This window comes from Lontra canadensis, unplaced genomic scaffold (genome assembly GCF_010015895.1).
Source record: "Lontra canadensis isolate GAN:19392208 unplaced genomic scaffold, GSC_riverotter_1.0 scaffold44, whole genome shotgun sequence".
Taxonomy (NCBI): Eukaryota; Metazoa; Chordata; class Mammalia; order Carnivora; family Mustelidae; genus Lontra; species Lontra canadensis.
Genome location: NW_022631038.1, coordinates 14106063 through 14126739, shown reverse-complemented (window position 1 = coordinate 14126739; position 20677 = coordinate 14106063). Strand labels below are relative to the sequence as shown.

Here is a 20677-nt window from a genome sequence, read left to right as displayed (position 1 = left end):
AATATTAATGATACAAGCACTATATACTTATTTAATATTTCTCAGTGTCACAGTTGGGTTCTCTATTTCCCTTTCATTCATTCATTCATTCATTCTTGAGAGAGAGAGTGTGAGTGGAGGGGAAGAGCAGAGAGGAAAAGAAAGACTCTTAAGCAGGTTCCACACTCAGGGCAGAGTCCTACAGGGGCTGGATCCCACAACCCGGAGACCGCGTCCCCAGCCAAAATCAAGAGTTGGTCACTCAGCCGACTGAGCCATCCAGGAGCCTCTGGGTTCTATTTCTTTCTTTCTTCTTTTTTTTTTTTTTTTTTAAGATTTTATTTATTTATTTGAGAGAGACACACACACAGCGAGAGAGGGAACACAAGCAGGGGTAGTGGGAAAGGGAGAAGCAGGCTTCCGGCTGAGCATGGGGCCCGAAGTGGGGCTCAATCCCAGGACCTGGGATCATGACCCGAGCTGAAGGCAGACACTTAACCGACCGAGCAACCCCTGGGTTCTATTTCCGAAAGGGCCTGTGTTTCTTACTTCTCCACATTCACAACCACCACATTAGTTCATCAGGTCCTCACCTGGACCATGCCAAAAACCCACAAATGGGTTCGCTACTAAACTACGTGATTCAAATTCTTCCCTTCCTCAAAGTAATGATCTTATAGATTGCACTCTACAAATCATACTAAATTTCACTAGTCATTATATTTTATTCTAATGGGTCTTTATAAATTTTATACATAGGCCTTAACCCTAAAACTCATGTACTTTCTAATCCATTTTCAAGTGATCCTTAGTTTTAAATAAATAATTTATTTCAATGTAAGAAAGATAAGGTGAAATAAGAATATCTAAAAGAATTTCAGGAAGGAAAATCAAATGAGAATATAGTTGATATTTTTTCTCAAAAATTATGTTAGGGAGTGCCTCGGTGGCTCAGTGGGTTAAAGCCTCTGCCTTGGGCTCAGGTCATGATCCCAGAGTCCTGGGATTGAGCCCCACATCAGGCTCTCTGCTCAGCGGGGAGCCTGCTTCCTCCTCTCTCTCCGCCTGCCTCTCTGCTTACTTGTGATCTCTGTCAAATAAATAAATAAAATCTTTTAAAAAAATTGTGTCAGAAATAATTACTTCATCAGGTAATAACTTAAGGATCTCCACCAGAATGCAATGAGATATTAATGATCTTAGAATCTCACACCTCTTTTCCACAGAATTCCAATTAATACATGGAGAAGGAATGAGAAAAATATAAAATTACAACTAGACAAACACCACAGTAATACTTGTTACCAGCAAGATGCACTGATAAATGCTAAACTCAGTGGGTCAAAGTGTGAGCCAAACAGGCTATTTGCAGTCTCAAAGAAATCTCTCCCAAATATATATTAATTATGAAGGGTAAAACACTAACTTACAATGGAGAAACCCCTCAGACACCACCTTACCAAGTGCTCAAAGTTAACATAACCAGTAATAAGACATATTAACATCATGTAATCCTAATACAGTGCCCTAAGAAAGGCATAGCACAGCACATTTTTGGTAAAAGAATATGCGGTATTGCCAAAAGTGCTAACCTTGATCTATTTGTGGGAGTATATCAGACAGACTCAAATTGGGAAACAGGCTGCAAAATAATGGACCAGTACTCTTCAAAAGTATCATGGTCATGAAAGACAAGGAAAGACTGAGGAATAGTCACAGAATGAAGGCTGAAGAGACATAACCAAACACAATAAGGAAACCTGAACTGGATCCTGGGTCAGAAAATAGACAAGAGTGGAAAAACTGGTAAATGTCAACTAAGAAGTGTAGATTAGTTAATAGTTTTGTACAAATGTTAAAGTCCCGGTTTTGATAACTACATTGTGGTTACATAAGATGTCTACATTAGGTACAATGTGGAGGGTGTACAATAACTGTACTGTTTTTGAACTTTTCTATGGATCTAAAAATAGAGTAGAAAAAATTAACTTGGAGCATAAATAGAAAAAAAATTAATTTGAAGCCTAAGTCTGTACTCAAAAGATAACACTGACTAGAGTCATAGTTATAACCACCACAAATTTCATGGACAGCTCTGATTTCATGTAACCTGTGTTCTTGTAAATAAAGGTTATTTACTAAACTCGTAGCCTTTAAGTGTTTACATCAGCATAAGCCATACTAAAGAGCTTATTATTTAAAGATGGTGTTTCACAGTTCTCTTGGGCTCTGTTCACCTGCCATGGGAAGAGAAAATACTGCCAGTTAAAACTGTAAGGAAGTAGCTGGGATCTGCACACAACAGAATATCATCAGGTAAACTATTAAGCCAGGCTATTAGTTCACTAGTTCATTTTTTTCTTTATACTTATTATTTTGGGGTGTATATTTTTTCCATCATGATATATGTCACTTTCAAGTGAAAACTACATGTGACTTTACAAATGCCATAAAAGAACTAATTTTCAAATTCCCTCATGGCTAGTAAACCAACAGGAGTTGCTAATTATTTAGAGGATTCATACCCAGCTACATACTTGAGAAGAATTCAATTTTTTTTTTCTTCATATCTAACATCCTTTATCTGTTCCAGAATATCACAGTACAGTTACTTATCATGTCTCCTTAGGCATCTCTTGGCTGGGACAATTTCTCAGAGTTTGCCTGTTTTGATGACCTTGCGAGTTCTGAAGAGTCCTAGTCAGGTATATTGTATGAGACTTCTCTTGTAGGAATTTGTCTGATATTTTTCTCATGATTAGAATGGGGTTATGGAAGAGAAGAGGAAGGAAAACCACATGTGTAAGGTGTCATTTTTATCACATCTTACACAGGGGTGTATGCCATCAACAAGGCTTTTCGACAAATGATATTAAACTTGATCCTCTGACCGAGGTCGTGTTTGTCAGGTTTCTCCACTATAAATTTAATGATTTCATATTGTACTCTTTGGAAGGAAGCTGCTATATGTACAACCAATACTTAAGGAGTAGGGAGTTATACTGAGTTATACTCTTATCTTCTGAGAGCATGAAGTACCTACATAGATTATTTGAATTCTTCCACAGGGAGGGTATACATTTTAAATTCAGTCAATAATGTGATTAAAAGCTCTCATTCTGGGATGCCTGGGTGGCTCAGTCAGTTAAGTGGCTGCCTTCGGCTCATGATTCCAGCTTCCTGGGATCTAGCCCCACATCTGGCTCCTTGCTCCACAGGGAACCTGCTTCTCCCTCTGTCTCTGGCTGCCACTCTACCTGCCTGTACTCTATCTCCCTGACAAATAAATAAATAAAATCTTTTAAAAAAATAAAAGCTCTCATTCTACAAGATTAGATTAACATTATAATCACTAATATTTGCACTCATGCTTTCCCCATCCTACTTAGAAAATAATTTTTCTCAGTATACATGCAAGCCATTATTCCTTTTATGAGCCTATTCTAGCCAGCACTATCAAAAATTTATATATTATTTTAAAGATTTAGACATATATTCTATTATATAACTATACTACAATTTATTTGAAAATTATCTTGATAGACATTGTCCCCGGTTGTCATTACTACAAAGAATGCTGCAATTTAGCCCATCTCTCATGGTAAACTTGGGAGATTTTCAGAATGACAAACAGAATGATGATCCCTCACAAAATTAATTTGGTGGATTGCAATTAGCTCCTTTAAAAAAAAATGAAATAGAACAGGGTAGGATAGAGAATACATCACAATAAAGTACTTCAGAAGTAGGAAGGTAAATGATGGTTCTGAAAAAGTATTTTATTTTCTCTCTATGTGTGCACATGCATGCATGTACATTGTATGAATACAGCTTGTGATAGTGAAAAAAAGTATTTCAAACTATTTTACGTACAAATAAATTTGAAAATCATCTCTATTAAGTGGAATTGCTGGAGTAAACCTATATTCTCCACTTTACAAGATAGTAGCAAAGTGTCACCAGCAGTGTATGAGAATTCATGTTTTCTCTAAATCCCCATAATTGACTGTTACTATCATATTTACCTTATGGCAACCGACACAGGATGAAATGGCATCCTATTGTTTGAGTATCTATTTGCCTGATTACTACTCAGAGTGAATATCTTTTCATGTTTTTACTGGCCAACTGGGTTTCCTATCCTTTCAACTGCGTGTCCGTATCCTTTGATCCCATAAGATTATGCTTGCTGGCCTTTTTTCCTAGACTTGTACATTATATTATATACGTGTGTACCTGTGTATCTCTCTATATATAGATATAGACATATAGATATTTATTTGCAACACACATGCAACAAAGCAAACACAAATCTGTTTATGGTGCTTTTTGTTAAATAGAAGTTTTATAACTTTAATACAGTATAATTTACCAAATTTATTCTTTCTGGAGTAAGTTTTTTTGTGTTTTCCATAAGAAAACTTCCCTTGTTTTAATGTCACATAAAAATAGTTTTAAATTAGAACTAAATTCTAAGTTTAAGATTTTTGCTTTTCACCTGGCATTATCTAGAATTTATTTGTATGTGGTGTGAGACAGAGATCTAGTTTGAAGCTTTTAATTACCTGATGGAAGCACTAGTATAGCTACCACTTTAGACTGTCTTAAGGTAAATTCTATATCAAATACAAATACAGGCAAAAAAAAAAAACTTTAAATGCAATTCTTGTCTTTTGCTCTTTGTATCATAAAAGTTGGAAACAATATCTAACAAGAGGAACAGATATAGTTTTTGTTCAGGGAAACATTATACAGTATGGAAAACAAGTCAAGCCACACCTATGCCAAAAATGTATCTTACAAATAAAGGATTACTAAAGAATGTTGTTAAAGGCATTGGCTGCCCTTTTCTCCCCAACACAGCCAAAATTCTCGAAAATAATATGATCTCTTTTTCCCTGATCCTCTAAAACTCAAACAATTTGAGCCTTTGTTTTCCACTACATCAGAGAAAAAACTTCCACTAATGTAATGTAGCCAATATTAAAAAACCGGTGGCTTTTTTTTAGTCTTCTTCCATTCAATTTGTCTTCCTTAACCATGACTTCTTTCTTAAACAGCCATCATTTCTTAGTTTTTGTGAACATTGCTCCAGTTTTTCTCCTACTTCTCTGTCCAATATTGAGGGGTCTCTATCTGGTAAATGAATTTTGGAATTACTCAAAATTTGGTCCTAGGGTTTCTTTTATTCTCACTCTTATACTTTTTGTCTAGACTTTTTTAAGACTTCATTTTTTTTTAAAGATTTTATTTATTTATTTGACAGACAGAGATCACAAGTAGGCAGAGAGGCAGGAAGAGAGAGAGGGGGAGGCAGGCTCCTGCTGAGCAGAGAGCCCGATGCAGGACTCGATCCCAGGACCCTGGGATCATGACCTGAGCCGAAGGCAGAGGCTTTAACCCACTGAGCCACCCAGGAGCCCCAAGACTTCATTTTTAAGTAATCTAGACACCCAACATGGGCTCAAACTCACCACCATGAGATCAAGAGTTGCATGCTCCCCCAACTGAGCCAGCAAGGCACCCCACTGTCTAGGCTTTTTTGACCCTACCCCTGGTGTCAGCTAGCACTTATTTGTGAAAGTCTTAACAGATAGCTCCAAATACATATATGTAATTCCAACCTTAACACATCCACCTGAGACACAAACTGAGTATGTTTAAAACCAAACTCATGATATTCCCCATGAACCTTGTTTAGGTAGTAAACCTCCTAACTCTCCAGTGTTTACAGTCTCTGGAGATGGCACCACCTTCTACTCAGGTATACCAATCAGAAAACTTAGCAGTCAGTCATTCTTTATAACCCATTCTTCAGTTGTATAGCCACATATTACTTTTTTATTTTGCTTTTTTCAGAATGCATATAGGAACACCTCATCCCTTGGGTAAAACCCTTTAGTGCCTCTCCCCCATCATAATCAAAAGTAGAATCCTTAATACAACACAGAAGGTGTTACACGGACTGGTCTTTCCCTCCCTTTCTAGCCTTGTCCCATGGCGCTCCTCTTTGCTTTATGGCATCACAAGCATGGTCAGGAGCCCATGCTTCCTACTGGTATTAAGACCTCTGCATAAATTGCACTTCCAACCCACCCTCTATCCTCTCTCACTCCATTGTCTCACGACACCTCCATGCACTTTCAAGCATCACTTCCCCAGAAACGATGCAGTCCGAACCAAAAACCAGAGCCTTTACTTCAAGTTTATAAATACATACTTCGGTTTTTACCATTTGGATTAATGTCTGTCTCTATCACTTAACTGTAATTCCATGACAGCAAGACAGAGCTCCTCCAGCACTCATCACAGTCCTATGGGCTTGGTAAGGACTCAGATATGTGCTGCAGAAATTATTTAGGATTATCATTTCAAAGGTACATGTAATATGCACTATAGCCACTAGAGGCTGCCTTGTTTTTCTTTTTACTTCCCCAGAACAAACACTTGAATTGTGAAGATTCAGGATACTTAAAAAACAAAACAAAAATCAAACTTATATGCTTGAGTCATTTACTATACATAAAATTGGATTCCAAAATATCATCCTTCGCATACTAATTATTTTATTATTGCCAAGCACATGTATATTAAGTAATTTTATTAACATTGCTCTTTAAAGAGAACCACATTTTATTCAGATTTACTGAAGAAAACTTTGTCATGGTTGAATTGTTTGGAAACCTCTCAAAACAAATGAATAACTACTAAAAATTTTAAAACATACATATCCATGTACCAATAAAAGTTATTTAGCTTATACCTGTGGAATGTTTACAGGCATTAAAAAACAATTTAAAGATTACATATTTCTAAAATTTCACATTAACCAAAAATTTGCATTTAAAATATTACCTGTGATTATTTTAAGACTGTTAAAACCATAAATTAGTTTTTAAGCCCTAAAATATTTGAAGTGTTGGGGCGCCTGGGTGGCTCAGTGGGTTAAAGCCTCTGCCTTTGGCTCAGGTCATGATCCCAGGATCCTGGGATTGAGTGCCACATCAGGCTCTTTGCTCAGCGGGGAGCCTGCTTCCTCCACGCTCTCTCTCTCTGCCTGCCTCTGCCTACTTGTGATCTCTGTCTGTCAAATAAATAAATAAAATCTTTAAAATATTTGAAGTGTTTACAAGCATAAAAAATCTTTAACGTTTTATTGCTAAAATACAAAGTTCAATGACTATCTTCATTATTCAAATTTTAGCTGCAAAGACCTACATTAATGTAAGTTTTGCTAAGGAGAAAATTTCCCAACCATATTAATAAATTATTATAAGCAGAGATTAGCAATTATTAACATTCTAGTATGTGCTACTTCTTTTTTTTTTTTTTAAGATTTTATTTATTTATTTGACAGAGAGAGATCACAAGTGGGCAGAGAGAGAGAGAAGGAAGCAGCCTCCCTGCTGAGCAGAAAGCTGGATGCAGGACTCAATCCCAGGACCCTGAGATCATGACCTGAGCCGAAGGCAGTGGCTTAACCCACTGAGCCACACTAGTGCCCCAGTATGTGCTACTTCTTAAGAAGTTTTATTGATAAGTACACCTCTATGTACTGTGGAAAATAAAAGTACTTACTGAGAAAACTGGCCAGTTGATCTGTTATGGGCTGGGAAGGTCATATAAACAAGTCCATGATTATAGGATACGAAGTAGAATCAGGAAACTACAGATTTATACAGGAAGTCAATCATGGAAGCACTTCTTCATCCAACTTCTTACAGCTCTCTGAGAAAACATATTTTAAATATATTTTCAAATTACATTTTAGAAATCAGACCCTAAATTAAAGATACTCCCTTTGTACCCTACTGACTTAATTGCTTTTTCCAGGTTTAATGGCTGAAGAGTTGAAATTTTTCTTGTTTTATTTTTAAAAACCTCTCAATACTTTGAATATATACTAATATTGCACTACCTATAACTGACCATAATAACATTTGTGGTATAGGGTACCACGTACTGTGACAAGCACATTCCTAATGCTGTGTACTTTCATTAATCCCCCTGACAGATAAATGTTAAATGAGACTAAGAGAAGTTAAGTAACTTAAGGTGTTACAGCAAATAATTGGCAGAATTGGAACATGAACTCTAGGCACTTCTGCCAGACAAGGACTATCTTCTTCAGGGACCCTAAGTGCAGGGGATTTCTAAAATTTCCATTACAGAGATGGAAATATTGTATATAAATAATACATTTCCAACCATGCCCTTTCCATGCCATTCATATTCCCTCCCATTTCTCCATTCCAGAAATTGATTCCATTTTCAATCTCTCTGGCAAACTCAACTACAGTAAGTATAAGCAATCCTTTTTTGCTGACAAACAATAACAGGATATAGGATTGGCTATCTTGATACTATTTTTCTAAGATTGGGGATTCTTTTTTCATGTTTTTCTTCCATATATATAGCATAGAAAAATACTTAGAATTCAAACATTAGGAGCTCATGTTCTATAAAAAAAAATATTTTGAATTCTTAGTACTAACCAGGTTTAAAAAAAAAAAGTTTCCAGCAAAAACAGAAGAAAAAACCCAAAGCCTCATTCAAATGAAAATTTCAGTTTTCTGAGCCTAGGTAAACTGAAATTAAAGCCTACACTTAACCATTGGCATACTTTCACATGTAAGCCAATAACCTGACCTATGGTTATATAAGAATGCTCTGTTTTTATTTTTCCACAGAGCTAAAGGAGATACTTTACTACTTCAGGGTAACATGTAACTCACCCGATAACAAAATTACTGCTACCTATTTATTTTGGTGCTTTACAGGGAGCTATACGGAAAGAAAGGAAATTTAAAACCTTGCAAAAGCGGCAATTTATGTGTGAAGAAAATAGATCTTAGGACTAGCATTCCAATACCGTTTGACTAGAAAGTAGCATCTCCTTTACCACCTTGCACTGTAAAGAATGACCTAAAAGATAAAGGTGGAACTTCCAAAATTTAGTGCTAAGATTTGATAAAGGAAATTAAAACTGTGCAAAGCATCCAAGCTTTAAAATAAGTATGTTCCACAGTCAATACCTTAATTCCAGCCTAAATGGCCAAGCCAGAAAGGCTGGAAGGCTAGTGCGAGAAGAATGGCTTTGCACATAAGAAAACTGATTTTATTTTATTTTTTTTATTATTTTTAAAAAGATATTTATTTATTTATTTATTTATTTGACAGAGAGAGAGAGATCACAAGTAGGCAGAGAGACAGGCAGAGAAAGACGGAGAAGCAGGCTCCCTATTCAGCAGAGAGCCCGATGCGGGACCCGATCCCAGGACTCTGGGATTATGACCCGAGCCGAAGGCAGAGGCTTTAATCCACTGAGCCACCCAGGCGCCCAAAAAGAAAACTGATTTTATTTGAATACTTATAATGGAGTTGACCTGACCGGGTCGTTGAACGTCTCTAGGCTTAAGTTTGCATTACCTCTCTACTGATGGGGCTGCATTTAACACTTTCAAGAGTCCCTGTTGTGCAAACCGTGTTTTAAATGCCAAGTGCTCATTCAGGGTATCTATCCACAAATCCAACGAAATCCAAAACTCTAGAGTTCTGTCCGGTTACTTCCTCCACCTCCCACAGCCCAGCACGCCCCGCCCTTTCACAGCACTAACTCGGAGGCTAGAAGGCGGTCTTCCAGAAGTTCAAGCAGCCGGTGCCCTCGCCAGGCCTCCAGAGCGATCGGGCACTTGACTGGGAAGGGAAGAGAAAGGAAGTCAAATTCTAAGTACTGCCCTGGGAACTTGCTACACGTACTGCCCTGGACACCTGCTACACGAGCGAAGACAGTACCACCCACCAGCTGCAAACAACAAGAAAAAGTGAAGAGCGCCAGGGAAGCAGCGCGCCCGCGGGCGTGAGGCCAGTTTTGGTGCCACCGAACCTCTGGTCCCCGGGCTTTACCTGGGCTTTTCAGGCGTTATCTCGAGAAGGAGGCCTCCTCGGCGCAAAGGCAGAATCCAGCTCTCGCGCAGAGTTCCCCTTTGACCCCTGAAAGGAGAGCGGAGAGAACGTTCCTAAGCCACCGTCATAACTGCCTCTCAACTACGGAACGCCCCCCGAAACCTACCTGCCGGGAGCCTGCTCTCGCGATAATTCTAGAGCCAGCCATCGGTAATTCCAGCCCCTCTCTCCACCTCTGGCCAATCAAACAGGAGTGGGGGCGGGGTTTTGCCTTTGAGCGGGGAGCGGGGCTTTCAATCTTCTCTCACTGGTGTTGAGAACGGGCGGGGCTGGGACAGGGCTTGGGCGGGGAGAGGGGCAGGACTCGCACCCTTTCTCGCGAGACTGAGACCAGGAAGACGCCTGCAGAGCCCCGCTGCTGGTGCAGCAGTGGCTGAGGTAGCGGGTGCTGCTGCATCCGGACCTTCTGCCTCCGAGCCTACTCTGGTCTCCGGGTAGGGAGGTGGGACGTGGCCAGGCCAGGATTGTGGAGGTGCGCAGTGCCCGCTGAGGCTTAGGGGGAATCCAGGCTGCGGCCTGTCAAAGCCAGTTAGGGAGGCGCCCACAGTCCTGACAGGATAAGATGGCGGCAATGGCGCCTGGAGGTAGTGGCAGTGGTGGCGGCGGTGTGAATCCATTCCTCAGCGATTCGGACGAGGACGACGACGAGGTAGCGGCGACCGAGGAGCGGCGGGCAGGACTTCGGCTGGGTTCCGGGAGCGGCCTAGATCCTGGCTCTGCGGACTCGCTATCGCCCCAAGATCCCGTGGCCTTAGGGAGCAGTGCGCGGCCAGGGCTCCCTGGGGAGGTGTCGGCGGCTGCGGTAGCATTGGGGGGCTGCGGGGAGACCCCTGCCCGACTGTCAATTGATGCGATCGCGGCTCAGCTGTTGCGCGATCAATACTTGCTGACCGCCCTGGAGCTGCACACCGAGCTGTTAGAGAGCGGCCGCGAACTGCCTCGGCTGCGCGACTACTTCTCCAATCCAGGCAACTTCGAAAGGCAGAGTGGGACCCCGCCGGGGATGGGGGCGCCGGGGATCCCTGGAGCAGCCGGCGTTGGAGGCGGAGGAGGTCGGGAACCGAGTACGACGTCTGGCGGGGGACAGCTCAGTAAGTGAACACAGCCTGTCACTCCCGCAGGATGGTCGGGATTGTCCGGGAGGAGGTATTTCTGGGCGGGTAGTGGGTATTAGGAACATTTTAGAAAGAGTTGGAGGGGGGTGGGAGTCTTTTGCGGTGGAAGCAAAAGGATCTGGCACCGATTGTTCTCTGTGTGCCGCCAACCTTTGGCTGGACTTCGACTTGCTCCTGGTTCCTCCGTTGGCTTCGGTTTCAAAAAAATACCAGTTTTCAGTTCGCTGGCTGTTGCGGGACTGCAGAAGTCTCCCTTGCAACTTATCGTTTTAATCGTTTTTCTTTTTCCTCCAATCTCCTAAATCACCTCTACCAGGAAATAGTGTTTCTTAAATTGCTTGCAGTAATTCCTTGACTCAAAGTCAAGAGGGGGAAAAGAACAGGGAATGTTCTTTACGCACAGATTCCCCAAAGTCCCTTTACTTTGGAATGACTTTCTCACTCAAAAACTGGATTTTCTGCTGCCCAAAATGTGTTTAAGTAAAGTCTTTTTAATTCCATTTCGATGCCTTAACTGCAGAAGTTTCCAAAATGACGGAAAATACAAGGAGTAGGGTGGACAGGTTCTGCCTGTGGTCTATCTTGTGGTCCCACTACCTCGCAGTCTTTTTTTCTCTGCATAAGTTACGAATTTACTTTTTTACCGCGTTATAATCATTCTTAGCAGTATAGAGTAATTGTTTACCCCGTCCATCATATATTTATAAGCGTTTCTTTGGGCTTGAAAACGTACTATTAGGGATGTATTCTGGATTCCCAGATTCAGTATTGGGAAGCATCTTGGATTTTTCCCTTCCTAATGGTATGAGAAGTTTTAATGTTATCAGATGAGGCCAACTGGAATTTACTAACAAATGTTAAGTGTACAATTTTTAAATTGTAGTTTAACTAATTATTTTGTCTTTGTACTTTTGAATGGTGTCAGAGACTTCTATTGCCAAATATAGATATAATGCAAGTGCGAAGAGTACATTTTCTGTCCTGGTGAATCCTAGGCAGATTTCCCTCTTTCATACGGAATTTTCTCAGTAGGTGTAAGTTCCTTACTCAGTATGTAGGATAATCATTTCAGGAAGAGATTTTTCTCATTGCTGGGTAGCCCAAATGTCACCTTTGTAAATGCTTCCCACACTCCCCATGTTTAGTTAGTTGCATCTGTCTTTCTCTCTTTTTTCCCCTTAGTTGCTGTTTCATTGTGCTTTCATATGTAAACTATAGTCTTTAATTATTTTGTATTTGATTTGTTGACAGGATCATTTTTCTCCATTAAATAGTCACTTCTCGAGGGATATCCTCAAATTCTCACACTTTGTACAGCCCCCCTGGCGTATTGTTGAACTTAACTTAATTGCATCTGCTATGGTTTTCTACCATGTTAATAAAATGAAATAGGTTATTCCTTACTTCATGACTTCATTCTATTTGAAAGAATTTCTGTGCCTCCTTATTACAGTTTGATATCACTGTTCATACTGAAAATTTCTCATTAAAACTTTTTGTATATAGAAATCGTTATGGAGCACGTAGGTGGGTCAGTTGACTGGGGATCAGATTCTTGGTTTAGGCTGGGGTGGTGATTGCTGGTGGTGAAGTCTGCGCTGCATAGGGTTCCCTGCTCAGCGGGGAGACTGCTTGGGATTCTCTCTCACTCTGTTCTCTCCCCTATATGTGTGTGTGTTCTCTCTCTCTCTCTCTTTCTCTCTGAAATAAATACATCTTTAAAAAAAAGAGAGAGAGATACTTATATTTATAATTTAGACTCTATCGCTTCTCGGCCTTTTGGCTAAGATCAAGTGTATAATTTAGACTCAAGTAGCATTTTCAAATTAACAAAAAGGAAATGAGCAAAAGAGAAAAAAATAAGTTATCTGTAATCTTGCCAATGATATATGCCTGGCCTGTCTTTTTCATGCATATATTTTGAAAAGTAAACATTGGACTAAACTGTTTCATATAGCTTTATATTGATAGGCACTATAATTTTTATCATCAACTTTGATGTAAGATTGCATACATAAAATGCACCTGTTTCAAGATAAAGTTTGATGAGTTTTGAAAAACTTTATAGTGTTTTGCAGATATTTTTCCCAGTATGGTTTGCTGTGTTGTTTTCTACATTTTTTCAAGTTCAGTTAATCAGTTCTTTTTCTTTAGTGATTCATGTTCTTTGTGTCCTACATAAAATATATTTGCCAATCCCAGGTTGCAGAAATTTTCTTCTAGAAGTCTTAGGGTTTTAGCTTTTAATTTAGTTTTGTGATGGCAAGACTGTATTTTAATTAAAGTTATAAAAAGAAGAAATATTTCTTAAATACTTTCTATAAATGTGCACACATAGCACGAACTTCAGTACAGCTTAAATACAAATGCATTGTATGTTTTAAAATATCGGTGCCTGTAAGCGTCTTAATCCAGTTAAAAAATAGATAAATATTAATATAAGTCTGTAAGTCTGTGCTTAGTACCATGTTTTAAAGATTTTGACTAAACCCCTGATTGCACAAATTATATTTTAGGAATTCAGAGGATGTTTCTCTAGGATTGAGCTACTGCCTCCTTTTAAATGTCCCCTATATTCAAGTGTAGCATGTTGATTGCTACTAATTGGATTATGATTTTATAATACTCAATAAGAGCGTCATAATTCATTATAAACAGTGTTAAGATTGAGAGTACGGATTATCTAAAACATTAAATTATTTTTATTTCTTTTTGTATATATTTTGATTGATATGTGTTTAATATGAAACTTCATAATACTTCAAAAAATAATAAATATATAACCAAAAGTAGTTTCTTTCTTTCACTGATATCTAAAAACAATTTAATTTTGCAAGATTTACTGAGTCATTTAAAAAAAAAGAAAAAATGACTTACTGAATTATTTACTGAAAGTCTGTTGACCTAGGTAAGTAGTATGGTTGTGCTATTAAAATACTTTAAGAAGTCTTCATACTGTATTTAACCTTTTTTCCTTGGGTGGAAGAGTAATCCATATTTATAAAACATTCAAATGGTAAAAGAATTACAGCTTTATAAGTTTGGTATTTTCAGTAGGAGAATTTTTTTTTTAAGATTTTATTTACTTATTTATTTATTTAGAGGGAGCACATGGGAGTGTGAGTGGGGTGGGGGAGGGGAGGCAGAGGGAGAGGGAGAGAGAGACTCTCAAGCAGACTCCAGGAGTTGAGCGTGGAGCCCAAATGTGGGGCTTGAGATCAAGACACGCCAAAATCAGGAGTCTGTCGGTCAACAGACTGAGCCACCCAGGTGCCCCATAGATTTGTATTAACTAAAAAATTTACTTCTAGCAAATGATCTAAGGAAGTGTCAGTGTTCGTTAAATTGTAGCATCTTTGTGAGATTTCTACTAGATCTATTTGGTGAACTAATTATATCTTTATGCACACACATTATATATATGTATTTCTTTTTTCCTCTGTATTTTTGCCAAATGGGCCGGAATAAATTTTCATTTAGTAATTATTTTGCTTTTCAGTTAGATTGCAAGATAAAAATTGAGGCAATGTCATTGATTAACACTGAACAGATTGTGCTATCTTTGTCCAAGTAATGCTGGTTCCTCTTGAAGTCTTAGAGAACTAATTAAAATTGGACTATAATTTCATAGAAGAGCCCAGCTTTTTTTTTTTTTAATAGTACAGACAGTAGGGAAATGGGATCAAATGGGAAAAACAAGTAACTTAATACCTTTCAGTGATGGATTTCTTTTAATCTGTACTTACCATGTCTTCAAGTTTTTATAAGGTAGCTTGTCAGGAGGCAGGCATTTATGAATGAATGTGATAATTTCATTTGTGACCCTACAGCCTTCTTGAGTCATTTTCCTTCTTTTTAAAATTTTCTGTTTCATGACCCTACCTGTCTTTTCTCAGAACTCACAAAGTTTACACATCTCATTGTTCTCAGTGTTCTTTTTTCAGTATCACCAATGCTAACATGTCAAGATTTACCATCCTCCAGCATTCCCATCTCTTCCACTTTACAAAGTAGTTCTGCCCTTATTGGGTTGAATTTGAGTTTAGTGCTTCCTCTGGCTTCTGAGAAAGAAAACATCAATAAAATATCTCTGATATTTTTGGGTTCACTGCTTTTAGCTGAATGAGACTTTCTACTATTTTCTGGATCCTGTACATTCCCAAATTTATCTGTTGCATAACTTGCCATTTTTCTTGCCTATATCTGTGTAGTACTTTCAACGTTATTATTAATTCTGATAAAAATTTAATCAGATATTGTCACTGGCTAGCATAGTGACTTGAATATAGTTGGTATTCAGTATTTTATGTTGATCAGTATATTAAATTATGTAATCAGGATTGTAGGAATCCAAGTGATGTTTAGTGCAGGTCCTTGAGCTTATGTTCTTGGAGAAGAGACAAGACCAACACATGACAGAACCGTAGAATAGTCGTCTGTCATACAGATAGTAGTGTAAGCATTCAGATATAGAGGAATTACTGTTGATTGTGGTAATGAAATGGCCCTTGTGGAGAAAGTGAAATTTTGAATAGTTACTTTATTATTTGGCCCTATTTAGACACTTTATCTTATGTGAGGAAAAGGAAAAGGAAGTGAGGGTAAAGAAAAGATAATATTTATTTTATATTTTGCCTTATTTAAAACATCTGGGAATGGTTTCCCATTATCTGGCTCTCTGCTAAATAAAGTGATTCCATATGGGTACTTGGAAAAATGCAGTGTGATGTTTCAAACCATTGTGGTATTTTGGCTGAGAGGAACCAAGATAGGACTATTAATCAAGGAAAACAGACCTTATTCCTGTCAAAAATTAAAATTATACTATTTTTCAGAAGGAAAGTTAGTGATCTTCAGAATATATATATGCTTGTTTGTTTTTTAAAAACCTTCATTGGAAAAAACTTGTCAATTTGTGTAATTTTCATTTTGCTTGGTATTTTTAGGTTAAAAATGAAGTTTGGTTAATTTAGTTAATTTTTTTATGGCTTTTAACTATGTCTCTCTCACCCATGATCTTATGATGAAAAACATTTGTCTTGGTCTAAAAATGTAGTTTTATGTTTAAATTACAAATATCATTTGAGGGGTGCCTGGGTGGCACAGTCAATTAAACGTGGGACTCAATTTCTGCTCAGGTCGTGATCCCAGTGTTCTGATCTCAGGGTCCTGAGATGGAGCACTGCATGGGACTCCCTGCTGAGCATGGAGTCTGCTGAAGTTTCTCCTTCTCCCTCTGCCCATCCCTGCCTCAGCTCTCTCTCTCTTTATGAAATACATAAATCTATAATAAAAAACCCACAAATATCAGTTGAGAAAGGTCTTATATGTTAACAGCCTATTGTTTTTACTGGCTTTGACCTATATGTACTATGAGATTTGAGATTAAATTATGGTTTGTAAATTATTTATACTAGAAATATATTTATTAATATTTAAGTAAATAGTGTTTTGCTCTTTGTCCATATTTTGAACACAGTGCCCCCTTTGATTTTTGGGGATTTGCTTTGGTTTTATTTTATTTTGAATAATAAGTTATTTCTTCATTTTTGTCTGGAATTTGTCTACCTTTTTGGTTGTCTTATATTGAATATCATGTATTAATTAAATTTGCAAAAATTAACTGTAAAAAATCATTTTTGCTTGCAAATTATATATCTTACAAATATAAGGATTAATAAAGAAAATTTTTATTTATTTATTCATTTGAGAGCAGATGGGTACATGCAAGCAGCGTGAATGGGGCAGAGGCAAAAGAAGAGAGAGAGAATCTCAAGCAGGCTCCACACCCAACGTGGAGCCCCAGGGGGTCTCAGTCTTATGACCCTGAGATCATGACCTGAGCCAAAATCAAGAGCCTGACACTTCACCTACTGAGCCATCCAGGAACCCCTATACCAATAGCTTTTTATTGCGTTGTATGGGTGTCCTATAAATATTCTCTGTATGTGTGTGGAAGTGGGATTAGAAAAGGACCTAGCAACAGCCTTAAAGTTTCTCATTTTTCTAGTCAGTAGTAGTTTTTTATTAAAGACATTCTTTACAATCATGGTAAGAATCGAAACTTTTTTTTTTCTTTTTTCCGTCAGAGGGAGATGTGTGAGTAAGGAGAGTTAATCCAGGAAGGTAAGGTGGAATGATGAGTTATGAATGTATCCTCAAAATTTCTAGTCCATTTTATCATTGTTCTTAATGATGAATATTTGCATTTTGTGCCCTTTAATAAGTCATAATAGTAAGAATACTGATTTTTGTCTCCTAAACCTTTGAATACAATGTCCATATCAAAAAGGTAGCCTGTATCGATAGGTATTTTTGAATCTGTGGTCTCACTGCACTCTTCCTAACAAATTTTTTATAAGCAATATTATCTTTTGAGTGTAGTTTTGATAAAAATAGACTTGTGATACAAAGTTTGGAAGATAAAAGTATACTCATGCACTGTTGGGGTCACACACTTGAGAATAATTTGGTGATATCAATCACATTTTAAAAATACTCTTTAATCTCTACTTCCATTTCTGTAATGTTTTATAGACATACATGCTCATTTGCATTAAAATAATTGAACCAAGATTTTTAAAATATCATTTATAAGTAAAGATATTAAAGATTGAAAACAACCTAAGGCACCTGGATGGCTCAGTCGGTTTAGCATTCCACTCTTTTTTTTTTTTTTTTTTAAGATTTTATTTATTTATTTGACAGAGATCACAACTAAGCAGAGAGGTGGGCAGAGAGAGAGAGGAGGAAGCAGGCTCCCCGCTGAACAGAGAGCCCAATGCAGGGCTCGATCCCAGGACTCTGGGATCATGACCTGAGCCGAAGGCAGAGGCTTTAACCCACTGAGCCACCCGGGCACCCCAAGCATTCCACACTTGTTTTTTTCTTTTTAAAGATTTTACTTATTTATTTGACAGACAGAGATCACAAGTAGGCAGAGAGGCAGGCAGAGAGAGAGAGAGAGGAGGAAGCAGGCTCCGTGCGGAGCAGAGAGCCTGATGCAGGGCACAATCCCAGGACCCTGGGATCATGACCTGAACCGAAGGCAGGGGCTTTAACCCACTGAGCCACCCAGGCGCCCCTCCACTCTTGATTTTGACTCAAGTTATGATCTCAGGGATCGAGCCCCATGTTGGGTTTCTTCCTCAGCAGGGAGTCTGCTGGTTTCCCTCTCCCTTTGCCCCTCCCCTGCTCACTTGCATGCTTTTTCTCCCTTTTAAATAAATAAATGAATAAATCTTTAAAAAAAAAAAATTGAAAACAACCTAAATGCAACACTAAAGGATTAGTTAAATAAAACAGAATAGTCTATATGTGCTGATGTGGAATGATCACCAAGATATATTATAAATTGAATAATTTAGGATGCAGCCAGTATGTATATGTTTCCGTTGATGTACAAAAAGGGAGAAATTTCCATATGCCTCGTGTAATTTAAAAGATACATACAGAAGAGTGTAAACAATGATTGATGCCACTGAGGAGGATTGCTGATTGGGAGGTAGGCACAGGGGCTTACCTTTCTTTTATGCCCTTTTCTGTTTTACCACAAATCATGTCTTTAGTGGCAGGACTCAGATTCCAGCCCAGATCACTAACTTCAAAGTCTGCATTCTTTCCATTACACCACAGCTGCTGTTTTATGTCACCTTTAAAATAGCTCATCAAGAATTCTTAGGTCATGTTAGTGTATGATCCACCATTCTCCTTAATGCAGAAGGCGGGTCAGGTAGGCTAAAACTAACCATTTAAAGAACCTTCAAAGTGACAAACTGTAGCACCACACTAAGACAGATAGTCTGCCTAAAGCTTCACTTAATTCAAGATGTCCATGTTACACAGCACTTAACTTAATCTAACTCAGGACATGCATGTCTTACATGTGATTGTAGGATATTTGGGCCATAGACCAGGATCAGCTGAGCCTCAAATTAAAGCCAGATGGAGTCACTAATTGTTCTTCTGAATGAAATAATCTTACAAGGCTGAATTTGTTTGTATTCTCTTTTTCCATCTTGCAGTTTTGCTGCATGGTTACATCTGAGTTTCTGGTGTAGTCATGGAGCATGACTAAAGCCTCAAGGAGGAGACCACAGTTGCAATCATGGGTGTAGCTTTCTTCCAGATTTTCCCACCCAGTATTTCAAAAATTCCCAGCCATCAGAAATGATGTTCATTCGTTTTGGCAACCAGTTGGTCCTGTTGTAGGTAGATTAGATTGCTCACTCAAAGTAGTGTCATCATATTTTCTGTGTTATTTCTGACCCTCTATCAGTTCTTTTCTTGTGTGCTGCCTTAGTTAAGGCATTTAGCTCACATCTGGACCATTAGTTTTAACCTTATTAACTGGTTCATATGCTTTTAATCTCTTCTTCCATTCTTGTTCTTACTTGATTTTAAAAGCTATTTATTTATGTCATTCCAGCTAAAACCTTTTAAAATTGCTTCCTCCTGCCTAAAGCAACTTTTTCCCACTCTTAGCAAAATCATATATTACATACAGAAAAAAAGAATTTTTAAACCTGTTTAGAAATTTTAATTTTTTGCCAGTTTTTGCATAGTATGATAGAAGTAATTATAAAATATTTTATCATGGATATGTATAATAAAGTTCTTTCTAAAATGTTGTTTCTTCTTGCCTTTTCAGCCATGTTGTTCATACACAAAACTTTTAGTATACTTACATTGTTTACTCAATGTCCCTTAAGCATGTTTTATATTTTTATGACTTTGTACCTTTTTCCTTCTCTGAGAATGCTTATTCCCTGTTGTCCTTTTTTTTTCCCCCCAGATTTTATGTATCCTTAAAGGAAGGTCCAGTTTATGTTCCTTCCTCTCCCTGAAGCTTCTCCAGCCCATAGTGAGCTCTGAATCCTCTAACTTGTGGCATTTTTTTAAAATCTGTTCCACTTATGGAAATTAATTATATAGAGACTTGTGAATTTACATGTCTTTCTAATGACCTTTTTTTCCCTAATGCACAGTGCCTAACATTGTGCCTGCAAAAAAGCTTTGAGTAAATGTTGAAGCTGTGTTAAAGAAATGACCTGTAGGTAGGTAGTCATTTCCTGTAAATATATGAGTTTAGAATATTCCTTGTGAAAATTAGCCTTTTCCTCTATAGCCTATTCCCTCAACTCTGTCTGAGCAAAGCTGAGTCAAGTCTGATCTTTCTGAAGCCATTCACAGTATCAAGCCTAACTTACCTGGAATCTAGGAGGTCTGAACCTACATACTCTTAGGTATTATTGAAGAAACGGTTTAGAGCTCAGGCCTCCAAATCAGAGAGCTCAACTTTGCATTTCTATTCTGCTACTTTCTAATTGCAGCACTCTGCATACTCTGTTTCTTCTCCTGTAGAAAGCAGATGGCAGGGCACCTGGGGGGCTCAGTCATTTGAGCATAGGACTCTTGATTTCTGCTCCAGTCATGATCTCAGGGTCCTGGGACCAAGCCCTGCATTGGGCTCTGTGCTCAGCAGGGAGTCTGCTTGAGGATTCCCAGCCACACAACCCCCCTACCCCCCTGTGCTGCCCCCGTGCCCACATGTATGTGTTCATGCTCTCTCTCTCTCAAAGAATCTTAAAAAAAGCAGATGCCAATGACTCCTCTCC

At 38.3% G+C, this 20677-nt stretch overlaps 2 protein-coding genes across 9 annotated transcripts in view; one reads left to right on the top strand and one right to left on the bottom strand.

The window, feature by feature from the left end:
• Window positions 1-9680, bottom strand: part of PIGN (phosphatidylinositol glycan anchor biosynthesis class N) — a 103518-nt gene extending 93838 nt beyond the window's left edge. Inside the window, exons 1-2 of the mRNA XM_032872297.1 lie at window positions 9597-9680; window positions 7558-7707 (exon numbers count right to left, since the gene is read on the bottom strand). The gene's annotated coding sequence lies outside the window, so the exon portion shown is untranslated. The remainder of the gene's footprint in view (window positions 1-7557; window positions 7708-9596) is intronic.
• Window positions 9681-10260: 580 nt separating this feature from the next.
• Window positions 10261-20677, top strand: part of RELCH (RAB11 binding and LisH domain, coiled-coil and HEAT repeat containing) — a 110935-nt gene continuing 100518 nt past the window's right edge. For 5 of the 8 annotated variants that reach the window (XM_032872290.1, XM_032872294.1, XM_032872291.1 and 2 more), the window contains exon 1: window positions 10261-11036. In XM_032872290.1, coding sequence (XP_032728181.1) covers window positions 10508-11036 — 529 coding nt within the window. In that variant the 5' untranslated portion in view covers window positions 10261-10507. The remainder of the gene's footprint in view (window positions 11037-20677) is intronic. The other 3 variants (XM_032872292.1, XM_032872289.1, XM_032872288.1) reach the window with 1 other exon arrangement.